Source organism: Ambystoma mexicanum, chromosome 4p, assembly GCF_040938575.1.
Source record: "Ambystoma mexicanum isolate Mex_15411 chromosome 4p, UKY_AmexF1_1, whole genome shotgun sequence".
Taxonomy (NCBI): Eukaryota; Metazoa; Chordata; class Amphibia; order Caudata; family Ambystomatidae; genus Ambystoma; species Ambystoma mexicanum.
The window spans coordinates 768676031-768703397 of NC_090927.1; the positions used below are offsets into that span (position 1 = coordinate 768676031).

General features: G+C 45.9%; 1 protein-coding gene across 2 annotated transcripts in view; it reads right to left on the minus strand.

The window, feature by feature from the left end:
- Positions 1-267: 267 nt before the first annotated feature.
- UBE3D (ubiquitin protein ligase E3D) overlaps positions 268-27367 on the minus strand; it is a 1234197-nt gene continuing 1207097 nt past the window's right edge. For both annotated transcript variants that reach the window (XM_069606318.1, XM_069606319.1), the window contains one exon: positions 268-901. Coding sequence is in view for 1 of the 2 variants with exons in the window: in XM_069606319.1 (XP_069462420.1) it covers positions 881-901 (21 nt within the window). In the remaining variant the exon portion in view is untranslated. The remainder of the gene's footprint in view (positions 902-27367) is intronic.

Consider the following 27367-nt stretch of genomic DNA (forward strand, 5'->3'; position numbering starts at 1 on the left):
GCATCCCAGACTAGGCATTGACTTAGTTGGAGTGCTGAATTGAAGTCACTTAACATACCTCATACCTCATAATGAGGCCCATACTCTTGCTGCATTATGCCTCCTTCTGCTGGCTCATTAAGCCAGCACCTCAGCACAGTGCTCACATACTGCAACACTGCATAAGAACATATTTACTACAGGCACCTATGAAATAAACAATAATTAACATTTTTGTTAATAGGTCTAACATGAACATTCGTTACAAATTACTCAGCGAGACAGAGCCAAGAACACACTATGATCATACCAATTTATTAGGAATGTATATGACACTAATTATTTATGCATGATGATGAATAATATGGCCTAAATAAAAATGCAACTGGAAAAATAAATGAGTTTGGCACATTATTTAAACATCAATGATAAAAATCAAGATGAGCACATTTAAATCTTATGGTAAAGGCAAACCCATTGTGTGAAAACACGTCCTTGGAAAGACAGAAAACAGGTAGCACTTTATAGATGACCATCTAAAAAAGCATGCGTTTCGCTCAACTCAGAAAATAAATGTGAACATTAACTCTTGCTACCCAATGACTTCCCTCAGACACCATGTTTCCTAATCCTAGAAATCGTTCACCATTGCTAGAGAAGGGACACAGCTGGATTAAAGTGCGAGAGCAAAAGCCAAGACTGGAGTCATGCCATCCCAGATCAAATGGAGCTATTCAGGACGCCCATCTTCCACGGAAGCATAACACGATTAATATCCTCATATCCTGCGTACAGTCTGTTGTTTAAAATCCGCATGACAGTTGTGGGGTTTTCTTTGCTACTGAAAAAAAGTTGTATATTGATTGATGATGAGATGATCTATCTGACGTGCTGGCATCCTTCACATCTTCAAAAAAGCCACCTGCAAGAGAAGAATTTCACAGTGAAGTTTACTTACAGCATGCATGTATCTCACCCTACAACAAATCCAAAACAGAATCCTTATAAAGACGTGTTAACTGCTTTCTTGTTTTTTTATAAACGAATTTAGTTCATTACAAACTTTTTTCTTTATCCAGTTTAACTCCAAGCAACTTCAAAAAATAGAAAATGTAACTGCTTTCATTTTTTGTCAAAACCGGAAGATTTCTTAGATTGGATTACAGTACATGAGGTGTCAGGATGAGTCCATCTCAACTAAAACAAAAACCTATTTCCAAATGATCCAATTTTGTTGCTGTTGAAAAATACTGAGCTACAATGTTTGCTAGCCTGGCTTAAAATAAACAAACTAAAATGGTGGAAATTCCTCCAGTGCTTATCGCTGCGGAGAAAGTAGAACCAAAAAAGCATAAAATGAAGTCCACAGTACTACAAGGTAAAATACCTCCTAAATACCACCAAAACAGGAAGTCATTCATCCGCCTGCTCAGTGAAGGCAAATGTATCCAGGTGATAAAAATGAAGCCACGGGTGAATTCAATTGCACTGAAAAAGAGTATGTATGGGGTCTTATCTTCCCTAAACATACTTCCAAGCAACATGCAGTCCATAGGAGATGTGGACTATGGCCTCCACAACTTGTTACTGTTCATCAAGCAGCAGAGACATGGAGTGCAGCAGCCACCAATGATACTTGGTCAGAAAAGGCAGAGGAGATGTGTGACAGACCATCCCCTTGGGCACTGACCATCAACCAAATTAATGTGACTAAAGCATGGCAACAGTGTCCCTTAATAATGTACTTGGGCTAAATAAGAGCTATAGACAACTGAGATTGTTTAAATGGTTGCCACAGTCACTTATCTCTGACGTAAGGTCCACAACGATTGCTAAGCAATCTATAATATATATGTGTAAATGAGACCCAACATAATACCTAATTAAGAGACCTCAGAGTTTTAAAACATGCAGAGCAAAGCTTTAGCAACATTGCTTAGGGAATTAGGAACTTTGGGCACTTGGTTTGTGTTCCCGTACAAACGTGGGTATTTCAACCCAAAATATGCCGCCCATATGGAGCAGGAGTAATCGACTATGGACAATGTTCCATGGGTCGCCATAGTTACGGTTTCAAACAGCATAATAATGGCGCAGACGTCCCGCGCAACATGCAATAAGCCGACGCGAGAGACTGATCAACATCTGCTGAACTGGTAAGTGCAATCACTATGCGCAAAGGACTATTCCTCTCAGACAAACATTTGGATCCACTATAGCTGTACTATAAGCTGTTTCTCTAATGATCTGAAAGTATCGAGAAGGCGTGGCTAAAAGCACTTGCGTAACAAGAATACGATCAGGGGACCGCTTGTTTCGCAACAAAATTATGGAACTTCAAGGGAAGGTTTCTCATTAACTATTATCTCTCCTATTTATGTTTGAATTGAACCTTAAAATAGCCAGAATTAATAAAGCCGGAACTTCCGCATACAAAAAACGGCATTAATGCTGTCTAATGAATAAATATATTATTTAATATTCTATATATTTAACTTATATAACCGTGTGAGTACAAGAAATTCATATGGATGATAATCAATTGCAGGGATTCACCCCATGAAAATACGGGACCGAACTGGACATAATACGGACAAATAGTAGGCATTAACATCACTTAACATATATTTAGCAGTGAACGAATAAATTGTGGCAATTTAGGTTGCAGACAAACAATCATAATGCCGTCCCCACTGGTAAACTATATAAATAAAACAGGCGTATTTCAAATAAAACAGTAAATACAATATGTTTAAAATGATTAAATGCCCTAGTGTACTATTGAGACCTGAGGTTAACCTTGACTAAGAGTACAGATAGAAGATACACACAATCATCTTTGAGCTTTAGACGAACAACACTGTGAATCTATTGATGAATTCTACTGGAAATTACCAAGCGAATACTAACAAAACTCTATGCTGTTTCTCTTTCTTTTTGTCCACATTTTTGATGTTTATCTTTATTTTCACACATTATTGTTTCTTTTTTCCCTTAATTGCTGTTTTTTCCCTTGTCTTCTACGAACCCTCCCCTACCCCTTGTCTCAATGAAATTGACTGTAATATTGTTGCTGGGTTTGATAATGTGTACGACAATGTAATTATCATTGCATGAAATTGGGTTGTATAATATGCTCAATATGATGTCAAACATGTATGACGACAATGGACCTCATCACGAGTTGGGCGGTATCCCGGCGGTAATACCGCCGGGGCTATTAGCGTTACTGCCAAACCCCCCTGCGTTATTTGGATGGGGAATGTTCGGCGTTACTACAGTCGGCGGTATTAGCGCGTGGTAATAGCACCGGAAATCGTCAAATCTGCGGCGGATTTACCCCTGGCTCTGAGCTGGGGGTAAATCCTACCAAACCTATGATTTGGCGGACCCTTAAATGCGGCGATAATAGTGTTACCGCCACATTTGAGAGTTACCGCCAAACTCATGATGAGGCAGAATATGTTAGAAATACAAATGAACAATTATGCCTGAATTTGAGAAAGGCCAGTGGCCGAAACATGTATCATCCAAAGGGCACCACACTATGATTTAAGAAATACCATACTATGAAATAAATAGTATGGTTCAACACATTCACTTGGCACTTGTCTTTAATGGAGTTTCGGGATCATTTCTTCAACAACCAAATTACACTTTATTGGCTGAAAAATTACACCATAGCAGACCTGCTCATCCTGATACATGTACACCTCCACAGTAGGATCAATGCTAACACTGCTATCCCACCCCTGCTGAAACTGGTGGGCACCCTGCACTTCCTAGCAACAGGGACATTTCAGCACACCACTGGATGCTAATAGCATGTCCCAGCCAACCTTCTCTAAAGTGCTGGTAAAGGTGCGTGATGCACTAATGAGACATCCACCAAATCACATTTCCCTGCCCAGCACCCCAACCCAGGTGCATGGCACCAAGGCACATTTCTATGAAACAGCCCCCTTCCTCAATGTGATTGCTGCATTGGACTGCACACAAGTGACACAGGTCGAACCCCAGGGACAGGAGCATGTCTTCCACTGTAGGAAGCAGCAGCCAGGGTTTGAAATTGAGGGGAGCTGGGAACTAATTAGGGTTCCTGCTTGTAGCCTAGAAGAGCCTGGGTAGCTTGGCACTAACAGCTACCAGGAACTACTTCTGGATCCCCAGGCCAACTGATGCTGAACAAGCACACTTATGTGAATTTAACTCTGTGTATTTGGGACAATTTATAAATATACTTTAGGACAAATCCAAATTGCATTTAAAGCATAAGGGGTCATAAATAATGAAACATATTTTTCCATCGTTTATGGAAGTTGAATTTGAGGAACGATAACTTTTAAATACTTAGATCTTATGTTAACATCGCATTCCTTGGAAACTATTGGTATGTATTTGGGGATTTGGACCATGGTAGGAGATGAAGTCGGTCATTTAGCAGTTTCTGTGGTGAATTTAGTCAGCATGCTTGAATTGTACAATGTTACGGACTGTGATTCATCTTTGTGATGGCATTCCTGATAACAGATCATCACAATTGCACAAAGCATTCTCTTTCAACCGGGTGTATCCTCAGGCCGGTCCATATTATCTGCAGCACAGTACAAAACTCTTCTGTTCACAAGGTTCAGTGGTAAGGTACTCCACCATTATCATGCACGTGGCATAGATCTTCCTTAGCTAAAGCTGTTTCAAACTGAAGGAACTGAATAATGTTATGTTATAAAGATTGTATACTGCACTTATCACCACTGCGGTGCTCATATGGCGTCAGTGTCTTGTCCGAAAAATTGGCATATTGTGCCCGCTGGGGGTTAACCACGGCATAATCTATGGACAATGAAGAAAGGAAAAAGGACAAACATGAGGGGTAGCGGTAGGGAGAAGTGGGAATAGGAAAAGGATGCACAGAACTAAAAAAAATAGGAAGACACAATGGGGTTGAGGGAATGTGGCTGTATAAGTAGGGAAGTGTGAGTAATAGTAGACAGTAGATCACAAAGAGAGCTTGTCATTCAAGAGAGAAGAAATCACAAGCTAATAAGAACTGTGCCAGTGATGGCAGTTTATAGTACCTTGGAAGGCGAGAAGTAATAGAATTAGTGGAAGCATGGTTGTGTGATGGCCCTGAGATGTGCTCGGGGAGCACTTGCAGTGTAGAGGCCTGAATGGCCAGGTAGCGTTCTGTAGGCACCGTCAGCAAACCCCAGGGATATAATCTGGCACTGCCAGGCTAACTGTCAGATGTGGCAGAGCCAACGATTGGGTGTGTAAAGAAGGGGAATGTGGGGAACCCACAGATGGGGAATATGAGGGAATAGGCATGACAATGTGATACCTGCCCTCCAAGAACCATACCTGCATGGCCTCTTCATGAGGGTAAATTCACGAATGCGAGTTGTGCGAAATGTGGGAGCAGTGTGATGTTAGTGTTCTGTGTTCATGTGCTTTTCTTGTACTGTCCACAGCTGTCTTTAGTGATGTTAACACGTGACCCCTTTAATATGCTCCTCTTTTAGGTCCAGAGGAAAGTGGAATCCCACTGGGGATGATCCCCCCTGTCCCCTTTAGAGGACAGGTGGGTATTAACAGGGACGGGAAGGGTGTGGGGAGGGGTGTGGGGGGTACCCTACCTTGTCTCAGGAAGTTAATGTCTATCGGTTACATTGGGATCGTGCAAGGCAGCTCTGAATTTGCATAGCGCAGTAGCTGGTATGGTTTCTGACCCTTTACTGTTTCCAACCTTGCATGCAGTGCCAGATTAATGGAGCGTTACATCTTTTTTCTTTATTGTGCATTGGTTTACAATAACGCTAAACATTTAACAAATTGCATATAGTATACATTAAGTAATATACACTCAAAACAATAAAAGTTATTTTTCAAAAACCATTACAAATATTGTTACACAATTCCAGTGTACTCCCAGTTTACAAAATCACAGTATATTTCCAATCTGCACAATCCCAGTAAGCTTGCAAAATGCCAAGGCAAGTGTACACAAGGTTTTACCTTTCCAGCACAATCTCAGTATCCTGCCAGCTGGAGTGACCATCCCAGAATACTCCTAGTTTGACAATCACAAAGTAATCCAAGCTTGCACATTCCCAGTACAGCACATTTGTGTTTTGAACTAGACCAGTAAACATCCATTTCAACTAAATGCTGTGTATTCCAAGTTTGCAGTATTAGTATTTCAAGTTTGTCAATCCCTATACACTCCCATTTTTGGAAAATTGCAGCATGCTTGCAGTTTAACAATACCAGTAGGCACAATGTATACCAGTAGGCACAATGTGAGTCAACTCTTAGATACACAATTTCAGTATATTTCCAGCTTGCTGAATATAGAATTTGTTCTATTTTGACAATGCTACCATACGCTACTTTGCACAATCACAGCATAGTCCCAGAATCGCAGTAGACCAAAAGCCTACTGTTACAAAATTCCAGTACATCCACAGGTTGTCAAATGGCGAGACTGTGAAACGCCTGTGGTGAAAAGCTCGGGTTGACTAACAGTTCCTGTAACGTCTTTAAGAATGGCTTTTTTCAAATGTATTTTGGTGTTTTTATTTTCACATCTTCAAACAAAGATGAAAATACAGGAAAGAAACAGGTAGACAATTATGCATACGCTTCAACTGCATACTGCAGCCAACCTTCTCTAAAATGCAATTAACCTCATAGTTTGGATGTATGGAGCTATGTACACCTTTAGTGCAGAGGTCCAGAGAAACCAGCCTCCTCCCCCCCACACTCTATACCCCTTGATATCCAAGGCAGATTTAGCATTTTACCAGCTACTTATAATTAGCGTGTTCATTGCAAAAGGGGTGAGAGCATTCACTTCCGATGGCGTATTTTGTTCCTTTAACAAAAAAAATGTGATCGTTTTAATTTGTTGCTTTTGTAACAAAAGGCAATATTGGCTCAAAATGTTATCCACAAACAAAATAAATAGTGAAAAACACGCTCAGAGCGACAGTGTGCCTACGGTACGGTATTAGTACACTGCAATGCGAGTGTTGGCTGGCCTTTAAGCATTAACTGAGCAACTTTATGCTCAGACATATTTAACTTCCCAGTGATGTTTAATCTAGGTTCTGTTCTCTGTCTATGCTGATTATGTATACATTTGTAATCCAGCTACTGATGCCCGGTATCTTGTTATTTTGATTCCAGCATGGATGATGCCTATATTTTGATTACTGCCAACAGTCTCAAACGTCCTGTGGGTTGTGACTCGGATAAAGTGGGAAGGAGGAACAGTGGTTATTGGGCTGGGCCCGTTTTTTTTTTGTCTTAGGAGGACCCAACTTTGTCTGTTGCCCAGCCCCCCAAACCGTCCAGATGACCCTTAACAGAAGGGGCGAGTGCAGAGAGTGGCTACCTGGTGTTGTCTGTTGAGAGTGGAGACGTTGCACTGTGGCCTTCTCATCCGATGAAGGGCAGGCATGCCACATGGTACGCCTACGGTATCTTTACGAATAGGGGACTCGCAGCTGGCATGATTCAGAGCGAGTAACTGCCCTGCTACCTTCAGCAAATCTGTATTATATATACTGTGACGAATCAACTTCCGGGGCACCAGTGGTCCAGGGATGAATATCGGTTTCTAAACCATCAATCAACCTCACACCTCTAGTACACCAGAAGAGATCTGAATAGATTGGAATACAAGTAAATTATTTATTTATTTGCATTTTGTAAAGTGCTCACACAGCCCGGGGGGGGGGCATCGAGGCACTGTTACAGGAATATGTCTTAGTTGCGTATTTATAACACGCTTATTAACCAGAGGTTTCTAAGCGCGGGCCCAGGGATCAAACCTGTGTTGCTTCGTGTCATCTTGTTTCCAAGGTGAGCACGTTGCTGCTGAGCTATCTTCCCCCCGGGATTATAAGACCACCTTGTCCAATTTTGGTAACGTGGACGGAACTCAGGCTTATCTCCGCAAGGTTGTGGATCGTTGGTTAGTTGCAACACAGCAAATATACAATTATTACCCAATGACAAAAAGGGACTGTCCAGTCAAGGTTGTATACAAATATCTACTTTATTATTACTGCAACAGACAGTTCTAGCACACTACAATTAAAATCCACACAGTAAAGGAACACAGAGGACAGAGTTTCACAAACGAAAGGGATACACTCTGGATACTGACAGGAGGGTAGTTGCTATAGCAATCAGTCTTACTGTTCAAGATTATTGGGCTTCAACACCAAATGAGCAAAGGGTCGTAACTGTCTGTAGGGGCTTTCGGAGAAAGACCAGGGGGGCAGAACCAGAATGTACCCGGTGCTGAACAAGTTCTTGGTTCTCAACAGCTTCAAGGTGGTTCCAGGGCACTTTGCAGCCCCTGGAACTGAGTTAGTGGTGGGAGACAGCTGCGGGTAACAGGCAGCAGGCAGTTCGGCAAGCAAGGCTGGACGGATGTCTGCAGGCTAGCCGACACGGCGGCTCAGGGCCAAGAATCGCTGTCTCTGTGCTGGTTGGTGGATCTAGAATGCTGGTCGAGACGTCTCAGACGGCTCTGGTGACTGCAGCGTGACAACAGTCAACAGTGCAGCCGGATGCGGTTCGAGGACTCGACTTTCTTGAAATTGTCCTTAAAAAGATGGGTGCTGGATGATGCTTGAGTGGCACCCCTCTAAGGTTCTTCGCAGGGCTCGTATGCTTTCAAGGTGGACGGGCCAAACCTCAGGAGGATGTTAGCAGGCAACGGCCTTGTCCTTTGTCCAGAGACTCTCTGGCAATTCCCACCTAGGAAGCTTGCTGTCAGAACCTAGCAGGGTACGCTGTGGGCTGGATAGGTACCGTTTCTGGAGCTGCCGGACGGGTCCTTTCTGAGTCCGATATCTCACTCACTCTGTTCCCTGGGAGATGTTTAGGGGGAGGGATCTTGCTTCCCTCTTGGAACTCCTGGCCTTCCTTCACTGGTGGAAGATGTAAGGTAGACTGTACCCTCAGCTCAGGTCCAAATGAGTCCTTCCTCTTACTCCTTTCAAAGTCTTCAGATGATCTGATCAGTGAGGGGCTCAGCCCTCTTTTAAAGCCCAACAGGCCTCAGTGATTGGTGCAGACTAAGCCCACCTTAATGAACCAATCCTGGGTCACCACCAACAATCTTCAGTGATGCTTCAGGTCAGAATAAGAGCGTTTTGCAACAGACAGGGGAAGGATGACAACATAACTTGTAAGTCCCACCCATCTTCCTGTCTGCTGTACATCAAAGTGTCTCCCTAATTAACTGAGCCCTATGTGGCGCTTGATCACAACATGGACCTCCTTTGAAGTAGGGGGTTGCATGCAGACTTTCGTCTCCTACAATTCACATACTTCCTTGCTCTGAAAGGAGTGGTTCCAGACAGGACATTCACTGCCCTTTCATACCAAGGAGGGTTTTAGTACCAAGTTGACACATTGCATTCCAAAGAGGTGTTGGTCTCTGGTCTCCATTGCCACTTCCTGTACCCACAGCTGTCAGGTGTCAGATACACATGACAGGGGAGGGCGGCGCTGGTAAGCTGTGTCCTCCCAGAGTACATGACTATTTTTCTGCAATGCACTGAGCATGGAAAATATGTGCGGGAATGCCCCCACATATTTTCCGAAGGTTGATCTCCCATCATTCATTCTTTTGAAATAAACAAAAATCAAAAAGCCCAGGCAGGCGCACTCTCCCTGTGCGGATGGTCGAATTCCTCACATATACACAACAATGTCATTTTCAAACAATACATAATACAGAAAGCAAAGGCAATCACTGTCTCTCTGTTCTTCCTTTGCTGTTTCCGTATGCTAGTATGTCTTAGGACATTAATTATGTTTGCAGTATGTTTAGACATTCATGAGACAAGAGGTTCTGTTTAAACCATTTCCTGATTTGTATTTTTCACAAACTGTACATTGCAGAGCTTGGGAATTCCAAATCTGAGGCACCCAAAACTGAGGCAAGGAATGCAACCACTGCATCTGATGTACATAAGAGCACAACAGGCACGGGACCCACGCCTGGGCATACCCGCCCCACTCGGGGTGGCTAAAGCCAAAGAGGTGATGGCTGGAAGGTTTAGAATACATCTTAACCTCTGGCATTGCTCTGGGCAACCCTCCAGACCATCGTTCCTATCCTGGCAAGCCATTACAGAAAGGGGAAGACCATATGCAAATCAGGCTTGATCTCACCCCCACAGGGAAAGTCCAGCCCGAACTGCTAGGTCGCATCCCTTCTACAAGAGACCACAAGCATCCCCAAACATGTTTCAGCCTTGTTGGGCCTCATCAGTGAGGAGTAGCTTGGGTCTCTAGGCCAAGCTGGCACGGCACCCACATCTGGGCATGAACGTCAAACTCGGGGTGACTAGAGCAAAACAAAAGAGGTTCTACCCACTTTGGAAGGTTGCCCAGGGCAGTGCCAGTAATTCAGATTAATTCAAAACCTTCCACCCATCACACTTTCGGTTTCAGTTTGTCTCCCTATGTGAGAGAGGGTCCCTTGCTCACTGCGCCATAGGGAACCAAGCTGCACCTAACTGATGAGGCCCAACAAGGCCGAAACATGTCCGGGCTTGCTTGTATTTCCGTAGAGAGGGGACCTGGCCTAGCAGCTCGGACAGGGCTTCTCCCGTTGGTGGCAGTACCTACCTTATTTGCATATGGCTGGACCCCTTTTGTAATGACGCAGACGGGCTAAAAACTGGTGGTGTGGAAGGTTGCCCAGAGCAGTGCCAGTGGTTCAGATTAATTCAAATCCTTCCACCAATCACTCTTTTGGTTTCAGTTTGTCTCCCTTTGTGAGAGAGGGTATGCCCAGACGTGGGTCCCTTGCTCACTGCGCCATAGGGAACCAAGCTGCACCTCACTGATGAGGCCCAGCAAGGCCAAAACATGTCTGGGGTTGCTTGTGTTTCCGTGCAGAGGGGACCTGGCCTAGCAGTTCGGGTAGGGCTGCTCCCATTGTTATTTTATGTTATGTTATTTCATTTTTTGAGCGCCGAAGCCTGTGGGCATCCAGGCAGTACCTGGCTAATTTGCATATGGCCAGACCCCTTTTGCAATGGAGCAGACGGGCAAAAAAACTGTTGTGTGGGAGGTTGCCCAGAGCAGTGCCAGAGGTTCAGATTAATTGAAAACCTTCCACCCATCACTTTTTTGGTTTCAGTTTGTCTTCCTATGTGAGAGAGGGTATGCCCAGACAAGGGTCTCTTGCTCGCTGCGCCACAGGAAACCAAGCTGCACCTCACTGATGAGGCCCAACAAGGCCGAAACATGTCTGGGGTTACTTTTTTTTCAGTGCAGAGAGGACCTGGCATAGCAGTTCAGGCAGGGCTGCTCCCATTGGTGGCAGTACCTGACAGATTTGCATATGGCCGGACCCCTTTTGCAATGGTGCAAACAGGCTAATAAACGATGGTGTGCAAGGTTGCCCAGACCAGTGATTCAGATTAATTAAAAATCTTCCACCCATCCCCTTTTTTTCAGTACATAAGAGCACACCTTAGGTCTTAATAGTGGAATAATGTGTGCCAACCTGTGCCACATAAAAAGGGACAAGAAATTCCCTAATTTTAGGCTACGTTTTGATGGTTTCAGGTATCCCATCTCAGTCCGACAGCGCTGTGGATTGTAATTGTAATGGGTTATTTATAACGTGCTTAATACCCAGAGGTTTCTAAGTGCGGACCCAGGGATCGAAACTGTGTTGCTCCGCATCGTATTGCTTCCAAGAAGAGTGCGTTGCCCCTGAGCAAAAAGATGCATGTTCCACCATCCCACGGCCGTAAATCTGCCCATTGGTGCAACCATGGTCATCTTGTCTTGTGAAGCCAACACTGCTGTGTGTCTCAGAGCACTGCTGGCGATAACCACGGACTCGATGGCTAACAACATTTAGGTTGTATTTCACGTACATGGAAACAAAGTATTGTAGGTGTGCCTGTTCAGAAAAAGTGCTCTAGTCTGTAACTGATGAACTATTCGATATATATTTTTACTGTATTTCTGATTATGTGTCCTTATCTATTGATAAAAGGGCACATCGTTGCTCTAAGCACTGTAAAAATCAGCAAGCATATGTCTACTTCAAGATGTGGGTTGCCTGCTAATGATCACAGATGCTTTCTTTTATGCCTCTGGTTTCCCACATGATCACTCCTGTCTTTGAGCCGCTATATGTGTTCACTACATTTGAATTGTGCCTTTTTATCTTAAATGGGCATACTTTACCCTGGCAAACATTAGATTTAGTAACAGGCTGCAGCAGCGGGTAGAACCATCCACTTGCTGGATATCCACAATCAGTGTAAAGCCGCCAATAGAATGTATGAATTCCCAAATGTACTGTTTCCTTGGTCTATTTTCAAGAGACTAAACATAAGCCTGTATTTAATATGTTCTCCGAGTGGAATCTAGTAGCAAAGGGAAGGGTTCACTTATTTCTAGCCCCAGGGACTCTTTTTATATGACGGGCAAATGAAAACAGCCAACAAAAGCCTGAGCAAGCAAAAAACGGAGCTCTGAATTATTACCGGGAGTGCATAACATAAAAAAAAAAATACCAGTCTTTTCACCTGTCATTAATCTACTGCACAGTACATGAGCAGCAGAGCTAGCACAGCAATACAATCCCACAGCTTGCCGGTATGGTCTATACATTTGTTGATGGTTTTTCCATTGCAAAGTGCACACTGTTTTCAAAATAGAACGAATTAAATATAGTTGAGTTCCTATCCACTGAAGCCTTCAAACAAATCTGAGAACGTTCATTCATACTCATATTCCCTTCAAGGTACACTTTGTGCAAACGCGAAATCTCCCATCTCGAGCAGCCGGGGTTTCATTGTTAATATTGTAAACATTGAACTGCAGGGAAATGTAGGAACCGCCGAGGGGACCCTGGCGGCTGCATGCTACCCTCCAAACGAAACCGCACAGCAAATCAAATCAGTCTGCCTTCATACAATTTGCTTTTAAATCAAGTCATCATTTTGAAAATGGGCAGTTTATTTTTTTAACCCGGCTCCTGAGGTAAAAAAAAACAAAAAGTTAATAAAGCAGATGATGTAGTACTGCTATAAGAGAACGACGCAAGCCTAAATAAAATACAGTATCCAAAGGCAAACAAAAAGTGAACCGACGTGTATCTGTTTCTAGTAGCATTTCAAGGCACTTCAAGCAGCATGTTATGGCGCAGTACCATGAACAGGGACGGCCTAAACACGCATTAGCACGTTTTTAACAAGGTAAGACGGCAACATAGTTTCTTTGTTAGGGGTTCCGTTCGGGGAGGGAAAGGGTACACAGGGAAGTTCCACGTTATGGTAATAAAGCGCAGCTGAACGATAACAAACAAGCATTGGCAATGGCAATAGTTTTGGCGTTTACTGAGGTTCTTTGCATTTTGCATTTATAGGCACCAGGGTGCAAAGAGGAGAGTGTACATTTTCAAAGGAGGATGTGATAAGGGGTGCAGTAGCGAGATAGAATGAGAAGGGGAATAGAGCAAGGGAGGACGCCATTGCAATAACAAAGACACAAGAGCACGTACACACACAAGCAAAGACACACATGGGCATAGGTGACGTGTGAGCAGAAATCGACTGGTCTGTCTAAAAAAAAGAACTAACAGTATTTGCACAACTCCTCCCCACCATAGCGCAATGTTTTTATAACAAACATACTTTTTAACAAATGTTATATCCACACAATTCGGCTTCCATTTGTTAACACATTAATATTGCCACAACAGCAAGGAAACAGAAACTCACCTCTAAGGTTTTCACTAAAATCCTCATGTACAACTCGGAGATCACCAGTGAGAAGCCAAACATGGAGCCATTATTTGCACCCACACCAACAGTGTGTGCAGCGCCCCCGCTAAGAAGTACTCCAATGCTGGTACCCAGAGTCCTCCTGCTCCGGGAGCAGCCGGCCCGCCGATTCCTCAGCCGCCTCGCGCTTTACCTGTGACGTGTTCGTAAATATCGAGCATTCGTACTTAGCGTGGCTTTCACAAACCCTAACAAAGCTCTCCTAACCCTTCTGGTCCTTAGTGATAGAACCATGCCATGTAACTTACTCTGTATCCCTCTGGTCTTTTCATCAACGGGGTCAATGTGTTATTGCTGTTTGGGGCCACTCGCAGTCCCATACTTGTCTGTTGCTCACTTGTCTGTTGCTCATTTGTGTAGGCTATCATTTTATTTCCAGTTACTATTTAATAAATCAGTAGCCATAACTTTCAACACGTGATACGTGTGACATCCCTCTCCTTATGGGGATAGCAATAACCTGAAGCAACGTGGCAACAACTCAATGCCACCTTGATGTCATTTATGCTGTAATAAACGTCACTTTTTTAAATCTTACCTCACACTTGTCCAATTTTGTTGTGCAAATATACTCACCTCGCCCAATCAATGAAATCTAAGCACAATAGTACAAATCAACATTCACTTCCTTGTTTAAAACAAAACAAGCCATTACACAACCTACTTTAACACACATAATCCAGTCCAAATGAGATGCGGCAAGTTTCCCAAACTTTAAGCACCAAACCCCTCCAAAGCTCCTTCTGGGGCGCACAAACATAGCCAGCATGCGGAAAGTACATTCTGCTCTTTACATACTCTTGAAAATCCCATTTTAGATGCCGCCCCAAAGTGGCACTCCTCTTCAATCTACAGCGTGAGATGCCTTCTCTTTAACCGAGCATGTTGAAATTCTAACCTGCATTTATTAACCTTTACAACCGCGCTGCCCTATCACGATTGTAATTTAAGTAACCATATCGCTCCATCAGTGTTATCGCAACACAGCGCAAACCTTGTGAAACCTTTATGGGGTGCTCGGCATACAGTGCTCTCCACCCTTTCTAATAATGCCAACTCCATTATGACACCAAAACCAGCCTGGCCCTCGCAAACCACAACTTAATCGCTCTTACCAACTCATTCCTATGAATTGATCTATTTTCCGGAATTAAATCCCTGCGCCATTGCATGGAAGCCGCCATGCTACCGTCGCCACAACCCTAAATCCGATCACCCGTAAGAAACACCACGATATTACAATTTACAAGCCCACATGGCAAGCCCACGTGTTGGTAAGCAGCTTGTAAATAACTAAAGTGCGCCTGCCCTATAAGCTGTAAACAAACCGTTTACCAAAAGGCCCAAAACCCCCAGCGTGTCCCGCATGCTCGCAAAGGAAATCCCATTGCCGGTGGGCGCACTTTCGCCACCTGGATCCCTGATGTGCAAATTCTAGCACAAATGCCACTCTTCCAACCCTACTTCCATCTGCAATCATCACCCGAAAATAGATCCCGGCCCGGAAAGCGAGACTTCCGCCTCCCTGTGCATCGACCTCGCTAGAACAATGACACCAGTCCCCCGACACCTCACTCTTGTGCCCCCGCTTCCCACTGTGCACATTGCCTGGCCCGTATATGGCGCATATGCACTACCTCATGCAGGTTCTCCCTCTTCCGGGAGCACGAAAACGTAACACTATTGAGTGATGTGCTATTTCTTATGTAGTAGTAAAGATGATGCGGATGGCGATACATATTCAATGCATCCAACAAGTTATGGGGCTGCCTCTTTTAAATTTCGCTCTTCGGACCCCAACAAAATACTCAATACCCGTTTCGGATGGCCATCCATAAGACTCTTTCCCATACAAATAAACGGCATCATGTCAAACGATCTGTCTGTTTTAAAAGGAGGGAGCAGTGTGAAGCATACCCTGAGCAGTGTGAAGCATACCCTGAGCAGTGTGAAGCACACCCTGCTATTCCAATAGCCCCAAGTCCCAGTATGCAAAGCTCAGCCCAAAACATGAATCCTGCGGGAAGGAGGAGTGGGATAGGAAGATCCCAGGAGCCTATTTAAAATTAAATAATCACTAGCACAACATAAACTCACTATTATCGCGGGCCAGCCATTAACTCCACGATCCCTTATACCAGAGCGCAGAAAACACACAGCCAACAGCAAGTATGCTTATCGCGAACCACAAACGTAACCAGTTATCCACCCTTACCAAGTCCCTTGTACTCCCTGATCTACTTCTAACATGACAAGTTGACTGTAGTTCAGCAGGCACCTAAACCCTGCAAGCTCTGTGTGACAAGCACCTTAAAATTAAAAACAGGAAACACAAGGCCGCAGTGATGCACGTTGTACCTGAGCTATCCCCCTGCTTGGCAGCTGAGGCAATGTGAAGCACCAGTTCTTCATGACCCACTAAGAGAGCACCCCAATACACAGCCGGTGCTATAATAGGTTCCCGTCTAGACTACTGTACTGCCCTCCTGACTGGTACATCAAAAAAAAATATTGACAAACTACAAACTGTGGAAAAAAAATGCACTGCGTGCGGTCTTCAACATCCCTAAAAGAGACCACATCCCAGTCGCCCGAAAACAAGCACACTGGCTACCGGTAAAAGAACGTGTTCTCTTTAAAACACTTTCCCTCACTCACAAGTGCTACCACCATTCAGCACCCCAATACTTCTCTCAGAGAGTCACTAGACCAACCACTGAAAGACCTACGAGAATCCCACACACTAACCTTCCTGTAGAACCCAAGGTCAATAGAGCAAGGGCAGGAGGCTCAAGCTTCCCATTTATTGCAGCATCACAATGGAACGCCCTATCCCAGGCTTAGAAATATCTCATCACACATAGCCTTCCGCAAGGAAATCAAAACACGCTTGTTTATCTGAAGCCCCTAATACTTGCCCACCTCGTCCCCAGGACTGCACTACCCACACAAATGTTGAACCTTAATGTACCATGTATGTACCGTGTCTCATTTATCTGTAACCTCATGTTAATGTACCATTTTATGTAACTTGTCTCATTTATCTGTAACCTCATGCAACTCGCACAACATTGCTACGCCTAATGTAACCAGTATGCAATGACATGTTCATGTAACTAAGTTGGCCCCTATGTAACAGCGTCTCGATGCCTGTGGGCTGCAAGTGTGCTATACAAATTCAAATGAATGAAATAAATAAATACAGTGCAATGCTCTATTGCTAAAATGCAGCACTCTCCATGCGTGCAGCTTTCTGGGTGGTGCCGCGGCTGTATCGCGGTGCCCAGACCAACCTATCTCCCCACCTGAAACGCTGGTCTTCTAATGGATCGGGCCCCCACAAAATACCCAGGGAATGAATGATACCTGCTACCTCCTCTCCTATTGGAGAAAACCTAATGCGAGCGCCCATAAAAGCGAGCAAGCGTCCTGCCGCTGACATTCATCGACCTGGACAAAAAAAGACAAAGCCCCAAACGCACCGAACAGCCTTTTTGACATAAAACCACCGCCGCTAACCATCATTGTGAGGCTTAACAAACACAAAGCCTCCTAACGAACACAAAGCCCTCACTTGTAGGAGTGGCCCGTTGTGGCGCCAAAAATCCGCCACCATGGAGGAACCTCCAGCCGGCCCTTATGGGCGGGCCCACCGAGGTTCGGCACTTAGCGTGCCTGACTATCACCCCATACATACCGGAAACCATTATTTACTGATACGGTGTCGTCCTGTTCTGTGTAGTCCCTATCTTCCTCAGCTGGTGCTGGCTGCTGGTGTCCAGGCTGCGAACAGAGATCACTCTGCACAGATTTTAATAAACATAGTCTGACAGGAGTTGATCAGACAAAAAGCATTGGTGCATACAAATGATAATCTAATGTGCATCTAGTAAAGTGCAGTCATTTTGCTCCTACTTCGGTAGCACGCACAGCTCCCCAGCAAAAGCAGCAGGCCAGGAGACGTAAGCGAGAGGGTCAAGGCCCGGCTGGTGCTTTGGCCATTTCATAGCCTAGCATCAGCAAGTTGCCATGCCAACGCCATACACAGCTCCCAAACGCCCCTTTTTACATTTGCAGTACCAATGCCAAAAACAAAAAGGTTGGCAGGTGCACACCATTGGTGGGGAAGACAGGAGGGGGCAGCTCTGGCGGATCTGAAAAGGAGGGTGTGAAACAAGGGGAGATTGGGGTGTAGTGGGAATAGGAAAGTGAGAGTTGTGATGGCCTGTTGGCCGCTTCAGTTCGGTTTGTACCGTTTGATGTGCTTAAGTGCGGTTTTCGGGTCGGTGCAAATTCCCATGTGCTGTTGTGCCGGGTTATGTGTTGTTAGCCTGTTGTTGCAATGTGGTGAAGTGGGTGCGAATGGCTGTGTAGAAAAGTGGTTGTGTGAGCTTCAGTATGAGAAGTGTATGCAGAAAGGTGAGGTTTTCGAATTGGGTTGGTGGGTTTTCCTTACCTCTTTATCTTTGCGTGTCTGCGCTCACCATCTATTATTATCCTGTGTGATTGGAATTGTTGTTTGGCTGCCTAATAGGCAGGCAAGTTGAGGAGTGGCAGTTTTTTTCTGTATTACTCTAGTGGTATGTGTACCTGGCTGATGCAGGCGTGTTCCCCCGCGCTGGAGTTGTGAATGTTTAGGTTAGGGGATTCTTGTCCCTCCCTGCCCATTCCATGTGGGGTCCTTACCTACCTAAGTTTGCTCTGTGGGCTAGCGGTATGTGGACATGGTTAGGGAAAATTAAGTTAGGGGTCATGCGTTCCTCCATGGGATTCTTGTTTCCCGCTGGGTCTATGCTCCCTAGTCGTTTATTTTGGTTCTCAAAATGGTAGACAATGAGAAAAACACACCTAGATACCAGATTCCTATATAGTGGGAGAAAAAGACTAGGTTTCACAAAATGGTAGACAATGATAAAAACACACCTAGATTTGGGATTCCTAGATAGTGGGAGAAAAGGCCTAGGTTTCACAAAAACAATGTTAATGTTAAAGAGTATCTACACCGAGCGATATGACCACCGTAGTGGTCCCCTGGCACTCTGGCAGATATGAGAAGGGAAGACCAGTAGGACTGAGCGGGAGAAAGGCAAGAGAGCCGCGAGGCGGCGCTGGCAGCCACAGCCCCGCCCACACCTCCTGCCGAGCCCAGGCGTGCACCTTGGCAGGGAGCCACCATGATCCTGCAGCAGCGCAGCATCAAGCGAGGAGATGTGTTTATGTCTAAACTGTACAACTATCATATGCCTTCTATACAGTGTGTGGCACAAATCATATGCCCGTGTGTGTGGTATAAAGTCATAAAAGTCACATGTCCTCTACGCCTTCCACACGCATAACAACTCCCATCAAAGTCAAACCTGACTTGAACGTGAGTTCATACGTGTAGAAGGCATCAGAACAAGTGATTCAATACCACACACTCATTCTCACAAGCCCCATGCCACACATACTGTGACAAGGTCAAGGCTATGACTCTTTCAAGGGGGCACGCATAATCCAGGGTATAGCCGTAAGTGGTCCTACCCAGGGGTGATGTTGGAGAATGAGGGACCTTAGTCCTCTTTTCCCAGAGTGCTTGGATATGCACACGGATATTGATTCCACTGTCCCTGCCTCAATACCCATTAGCTTCTGTCCTGCCCAGGTCTGCTTTTCTTTTTCCAAATACAGGAGGACCTGTGAACACCTAACCTCGGAGTCAAGGCTGCAAGATGAAGTAGCAGGAGGCAGGAGCTGCCACTCCCAGAAAACCCAGATTGCAACCAGAGAAATGGAATTATTACCATATTTGGAATGCATTGGAATTTTATAATCCCAAAAGAAAAGACACCCAAAATCCAAGCAACCAACCCCAGATGGACTCTAGGGAAATGGAGAATAACAACAAAAGGACGGCATAGAAAGAGACTGCAGGGAAGGCTTTTGAATCCTCCCTAAACTAAGTTGGAAGCAAAACTCACCAAAGCTTGAAGCAAATCCTATGAAAAAACAGTATCCTGAGCAAATGGCTGCCTGCACTAGAATCGAGACGGAAAGAGGGGCTACAAGCCTTCTTAAAGCCTTGCAGTGAAAGTCCCAGCCTGCAGGGGACTAGCTCAGCTAGAGATTGGACAAGGGGAACAGGATAGGGCAGGATTTAAAGGGCCAAAGGGAACCAAGAGGAACTCCACAACGGAAGGCTGCGCTATAGAAAGCCAACAGGAACTGGAAGGTGAAAGGTTTTAGGTTGAGGTCGGGGGCAAAGAAGGTGGCCCAAGAGACCAGCGAGGAGGGTGTGCCAGGTGGAAGAGGTGGAGATTACTGCAGTATAGTGAAGGTAGTGTGTTGGGATTGAGAGGGTGGCACCAACAACCAGTTCCTGAGAGGGGCACAATTGACTTCCTCTGGCTGAGGAAGAACCCCAACTGATAAAGGAGATCTGCCAATCTCTGTCAGGAGTGTACCACCCCTTCGGGTGACCACGCCCTCATCAGCCAGTCATCCAAATAAGGGTAAAGATGATGGCCCTCCAAGCCGAGAAGACCTGCCACTGCGTTCATCAACTTTTTGAAGACGCAAGGAGCCAAGTTCAGGCCAAAGGGCAGCACCTTGTACTGAAAGTTTTACAACATAATCATGAACCACAGAAACTTCTGATGCCGTTGGTAAATGGGAACATGCAGGTACGCATCCTTGAGGCCCAAGGAACACATCCAGTCCCCTGCACACAGAGACTCGGCTATGTGTGCAGCAATAATCATCTTAAAGCGTTCCAGCGGTAAGGACAGATTTAAAAATGACAGGTCCAAGACAACCGTCAGGCCAGCCTGGTTGTTCTTGGGTACTGCAAAAATCCTGGAATAATATCCGAACCCCTGTCTACAAGAGGAACCGGTTCTATCGCCTGAATCTCCAAGAGTGAAAGGACCGCCCGTAAAAGAGCACAGGGACCCAAATCTGACCAAGAGGAAGAGATGATGGTTGAGGCAAAGAAAGAGGAACACTGAAGCTAGTGTAGACTAAGGATAAGATCCACAGGTTGCTGAAAAGATGCTGGGAGGAGTCCTGGAACAGAACCAAACGGCCTCCCACAGGCAAGCTGTGTTCCCCAACCTTGATGTCTCTGCTTCTTGGGGTCAGAGACAGGTGCAGAGGATGGCGAGCGGAAAAACCCGCTGCTTTCTCCTGTTGTCACTGTGCGACCTGTCAGGCCTCTCTGTACCGCAGTCCCGGAATCCCTTGAAGCAGGAGAAGGTGCAGGGTTTGAACTCGGTCCTGCAGTGGGACTGAGGGAAGGATTTCTGACCTGGTTTTGTCAGGATGGCGAAGGACATGGTGGTTTAAGTGGAGGCTTTCTTCTTTGTCAACTCGTCATCGGTTGATGAATGAAAAAGTTCCACGCCCTCAAAGGGCAGATTCAGGATCCGTTCCTGCACATCAGATGAAAACTTAGTGGCGTGCATCCACGCCGCCCTTCTCATCTCAACCCCAAGGTACAGCAGATGCAGTCCTGAGATGGAATAACAGTGCTTTCCCAAAACTCAAGGACGTTGTCCTCCTTGGAGAGGCGACTGAAGGTGGCTCCCGTGGAGTAAGACGATGGTTTAGAATCCAAGGAGGCCGCAGACACAACTGAGAAATGCAAATGCGGCGGGGAAGCAAGGTGGATGGGCTCCCGTCCGTCAGCCTAAACCTGCTGTCCAACTTCTTGTTCATCTGGGCGTTGGCCCTGGGCTTCTCCCAGACCTTTTGTGCCACCTGCAAAACAACCTTCTGGAGAGAGATGCCAGACCGGATTGTGGTGTGCTTCCCCAAGACCTCTGCTAGCACTCCCGACTCCTGGACTCCTGACTCCTGGGGGGCTTCCTCAGGCAGAGGGACCCCCAGGAATTCTGCCAGGCCCTAAAGGCAATCATGAAAGGCCTTAACGGATGCCAAGGGTTCATCGTACTGGGCCTCATCGTCGTCATCGTCCGTCACCCCCCCATTTTCAAAGATCAAGGGGAATCCGGGCCCTGGGACACAGGTGCCAGCGGGGTCCCCCCTAGGTCCGCAGCCACAGACCGGTCCAACGGCTGTTGAAGGGGAGGCATTGGTGGTACAGGAGGAGGTGGAGGGGTCAGAACAACCGGTAGGGCCCGGACCGGGGAGGAACCGGCAGAGCTGGAGAAACTGGGTAGAGTACCCAGAGGATGGGGCCGGGGCGGCGCCACCTGCTGGATGACCTCCTTCACAATGGCCTTCAGGAGCCCCTTCATATGAGAGGACCGCATGAGGAAGAGGAAGAGCATGAAGCCCTCCGAGGCGCCGGGCCTCCACTCCTGGTCAAAGCACTGAGGTGCCTGGTGCTTGAAGCCGTAAGGCTGTGATGCGTTTCCCTAAGGAGACCAGACGCCTGCACTGTAGGATCCACTGCCGCTTCCAGAGGGATTCAATGGGAGAAAGCACTGATGGCCCCGGGCCAGATCCAAGATGGTCACCAGCCTGGCAGGCTCCTGAGCCAAGACAGGCCTCAGACACAGAAGAATACAACTTGGGTCTTGCAACCGAAGCAGATGCGTTGACCTCAGAGATCCCTCTGGTAGGCTAGACAGTCACGCCCTCAGCACCTTTGCCGGTAGCCGCATTAGATCGTGCCGAAGACAGACTCTTGGAGGTGGCACTTGATGATCCCTTACCCCCCCTGAGGTAGAAGAAGAGGACAAACTTGCTCGACCTTCCGAGGACAGTCTGGAAGAGCCCCCGTGCCTCTCGGCTTGGGCCTGAAAGAACCTGAATTCGAGGAACCCCGCACTGCGGGAACCCTAGGGAAGAAGTCGCCATGCTGTGGAGCCATGCTGAACCGAGGACCTATCTTGTCTTGACAAGAGGTCCTGAAGACGAAGTCCTTAAGGTGTTGAGGAGGAGAAGTATGGAAGATCTCCCTCCACCGTGACAACCGATTCCTCAATTCCCTGTGATCGAGAGCTGCAAGCCGAACATGCGTCCAAGCGGTGGTGGGGCCCCAAACACTCAAGACAGAGCACACGAGGGTCTGAGGCCAGGAAAGAGTGGTCGCATGAGGCACATCTCGTGAATGCTCCTGGGGCCGACATGGGGAGGCGAGGCAACAAAGGGAAGTTAAATAAGATTGAAAAAACTAAATGGGGAGCAAGCAGAAAGCTAAAAAAGTCGCTGCACTGGCTGTCAGGTCCGACACCGTCCATGCAGAAAAAGGGACTGACCCGAGGCACCCGGGCCGTGGGAGGGTGGGGGTGTTCCCATGCCTGAGGCCACGCTATACTAAATTTAAAGGGAAAGCTAAATTTTCTGCTGCCAAATGTTCTCAACTGTCCCCATGTTGGGGGACTCCCCACAAGGATGGAGGAAAGGGGACCGGACGTATGAGTATCTATGGGCAAAAATCTAGTGGGGAGCCCAGCAGCCTAACACTGTGTCCTGTGAGAATAAATGCGACAAGAATGTTGCCATATATGGTCATGGCTTCTGCCTGCCTCAGAAGAGCAAGGGCTTCAGAGCTAGGACTAAATATGGCTGGATACCTGAATGGTGTCTGCAGAATGCAGCATCACACGTTAACCGAGGATTTGCATATATACTGACATAACATCTGTTCCAACATATTTCTTTCCACTATTTAAAGCAATTGCTTACAATACCTACTATTCAAGATCAGCATTGATATTATCTAAATGCAGATGAAGCATTTTTATTTTTGATAACACAGTGTAGACATCAGTTTAATCAACATATTAAAGTCTTGTTTTGTTTCTAACGCTGTGCATCACATAACATCTCAAGATGTGTGCCTGTGCTCCTGGACTATATATAGAATAAGTGAGGAGAGTAGAGTTAAGGGGAACCAAAAATGTCTGCGATTGGTAGGGGACCATCCCAGGTATTGAGACTGTACATAGAGAGATTCCTTTCAAAATTGTGGTAGGCAAAGCCAAAGGAGATCAGTTTAAAGAGTTAGGGCTTTAAGAGGAGGGTCAATCTCTAGGAGGAAAAAGGTAGAGTAGCTGTCATTATTCTAAGAGTTGGAGAAAGAGCAGCCAGACAAGTACGATGCAACCTTGCTGAGGGATGTCCCTGCAAGCCAGGGAAGGACAGTGTATGAACAATAAAGCAATGGCCACCAGTGCTAAGGGCTGCAGGGAGATCAAGGAGAACGAGGATGGAAGAGTGTTTGGAGGGTAGCGGATCTGGAGTTGAATGCAAGTGATTTTTGAGTGCCACACTTACTGGGTATTGCAGATTGGAGGAGGACACAGAGGTTATCCTACAGGTAGGTTGTGAACTGGTTGAACAGTAGTTTCAGAACTTTAGAGTAGTGGAGGAAAAAGTAAACATGCTGATAGTTGGCTGGGCTGTTGGGTCAGTGATCCTTTTTTCAGGATGTTTAATCCGGTCATTACCTTGAAGTAGGCGGGGATGTTCCCAGAGGCAAGTGAAATGTTGTATAGAGAGGGACAAGAAACAGCAGGTAAGGGGTGTCAGTACCTTTAGAATCTGAGGAGTGAATAGGTCAATAGCACAGAAAGGGTTCTATATCCCTATACCAACAAAGTTTTTTCAAAGTAATTTGTTTCAAAGAAATTACACCGAAAAAGTAATCGACATTTTTTATTTTGGGGGGTACCCCCCAAAGCCTCCTCTTCCCTATACCTAGTATCCCCATCCCAACTGCCCCCTAACCCTTTGAACCCCTTACCCACCTCACCTATATATTTCAATGAGTTTTTTTGCAGTAATTATTTCATTAACAATTACTTCAAAAAACACCTGCTGATGTAACAAAGAGATACCCACATATGGGTTGACAGCTTGCTGCAAGGAAACCAATTCTGCTAGGGTGGTAGGTGGGAAAGGGGAGATAGAATAGAGGGTGGGAATGTCGAGAGAAGGAGGGAGAGGCAGTAAAGCAGTGAGGGGATTTTTACATTTTTTAACAGACGGGGTGTGCAAAATCATCCACAGAGAGCAAAGATCCCAAGGAACGTGGGGATTTGTGGTACATGGCCTCGAGAGTTGAGGACAGTTTGTTAGAATGGTAATGGAGAGATGAAAAGGTTAGTAGGTGCAGTTATCAGATTTTCGGAAAGAGCGAACATGTAGAAATTCATTGTATGTGAAAAGGAGAGAGGGACTATAAGATTTCTGTCAGCAATGTGGGTGGAGGCAAATGGTTGCCGCCAGCTACTAGTGCAATGGGGTGATTCAGGGTTGGGGGCCTGGATGAGGTGGAGTAAAAGAGCTAACAGGATAGTAATCCACAAGTACTGAATTGAAGTCTGAAAAGACCTACTGGACTGAGATGGCAACAATGGAGTACGATCTTGGAGAGAAGAACTGACTTCAGCAAGATCAGGAGCAAGACAGTTGATTTTATATTTGTTGATGGGGGACATAGGAGGAAGGAAGAGTAGAAAGGGGACAGTGATGGAGTAGTGCAGGAGAAGGTGGTTGAATGCAGAGGCGTTTCTAGGGGGGGGGGGTTAGGGAGCTATAGCCCTGGGTCTTTTGGTTGTAGCCCTGGATAGAATGTCAGGGTCTACAACCAAAAGGCTAGCTAGCCCCGAGTCCTGACAATCTCAACATTAGTGTAGCCCCAGATATTTTCCAGACCTAGCAACACCCCTAGTCGGATGGACCTGGTTTGATGGAGGGGCAGAGGCCGAGGGAAAGATAAGGCAAAGACCTGCTCCCTCTCCATCTCTTAGAACAATTTTTGGTTGACTTTATTGTTTGTAGCGTGACCCTAGCTCAAGAGTAGTGAAGCACTTTCTAACAGGAGGGTGACAGCATTAGGCTTTATGCAGTTAGGCAGTACTGTTGGTGGATGGAGGGATCTTTTTTATTTGTCCAGCAGGTATTGTTGAAAGAGACACGTTTTTGTGTTTTGCAGAACTAGGAGAATGTGAGGGCATTTTGTGCCTCTGTCAGGATTGAGTTCCAGAAGGTCTTGGCATAGCAGGACTTCTCCTTGTAAGTCTTCTCTTTACCGGCTACCTTAGACTGAAACCTTTTGAAAATGTTGCTACGTGAGGTGCAAAAACCTCCAGAGGTGTGCAGTTTAGTCGCCAAGTATGTTGGTGTTCCATTTGGGATTGTTTTTTAGGTGATGCATGCAGTTTTGAATATGATCCTGCCTGGGAGGGGGAGCCAGTGAAGACTGTGCAGTGTTGGAGAGATACGGTCAAATCTGCAGGAGCCTGTAATGAGGTGGGCTGCAGCATGGCGGGATGCCTTGAGGGGGGCAGGTGCCTGGCTAGAAACCCAGCTAGGAGGCCGTTTACCCTGTCAATATGTGACGGCATGGATCACTGAACAGAAATCGTGCAGGGGGATAAAGGTTTTGAATTTACAGAATTGGAAATCTGTTGCCTTTCAGTTTGCACCATTTTGGCTATGTGTTTTTGGAAGGAAAGCCTACTGTCAATGAAACTCAGGACTTTGACTGAGTTTAAAAGCTGAGGCGTGCATCCTTGCAGGCACACGCCATTCAGCCATTGTTGCAGGAGTTGTTTAGTGGGGGACCGACGAAGATGAATTCGATCTTGATGGTGTTCAGTTTGAGGTAAACATTTGACATTCTTATTTGGATGGTAGCCATGTATTCCCTGAGGTGAACTATGTCCTGGGGGCCACTGACCTCAAAATACAGCTGAATGTCATCAGCATACTGATATTGTTGGAGTGGCATCACATAATTGCTATCACCCTCTCAGTAAATTCTCGGTCGCTACTGCACTGTTGATATACTGTTGATTTCAATTGTTGGTTGCTGCTGGCCTGATATTTTAATGTATTTGGTTGCTACTGACCGCACAATTTAACTTTTGAGGCATGACTAACATGGCCACTGTCAGTGTACTGGGGATTTGCCCTACTGACAGTAGCTGTAGGGTGTGACTTCTCACCCTTGCCCTCTACTAACAATCCACCTCCTTAAAAAAAATAACATCTGACTGCTTATACGTTGCCTACTTTTGTCCTCCCACTCTATATCCTTTGCTTGGTATTTCATTGAGGAGTTAAGTAACGCAGCATGCACACGCAAGAAAACAAACATTGGGAAGACCAGCTTGCCAGTTCCCTGTGAACGAGAAAGCTAGACAGAACAAAAATCTTTCCATGTTTACCCAGGCATTTCCCTACTGTTAACTCACACAGAAGGAAAGCAGAGAGACTGCGGCTCATGTAGGCATTGACAGCAAGGCTTCCAAAAGTGTAGACGTAGAATCAATGCTTATCCAGGAAACTTGTGAAATACAAAATGGCAGTTAACCCTCATAGATGCAGACTGGCCCAGTATCAAGTGTCATGACCCCAACCTATGGCCCTTTTAGCAAACAGCACATCCCTCAGAACTCAGGTGTTCATAATAGCCTTAGGCACCACAATAGAGCGAAAACGTTACCATGAAAGAAAAGCAGATCATTTTAACACTGTGGGTTGTGTGTGTAGGAATGGGGAGAAGGAATTTGTGGGGGAGAGTGGAGAGAAAGAGGACAACTGAGAGGAGGAGGCAAGAGCTGAAGCGAGGGGGAGGTTGAGAAAAAGAT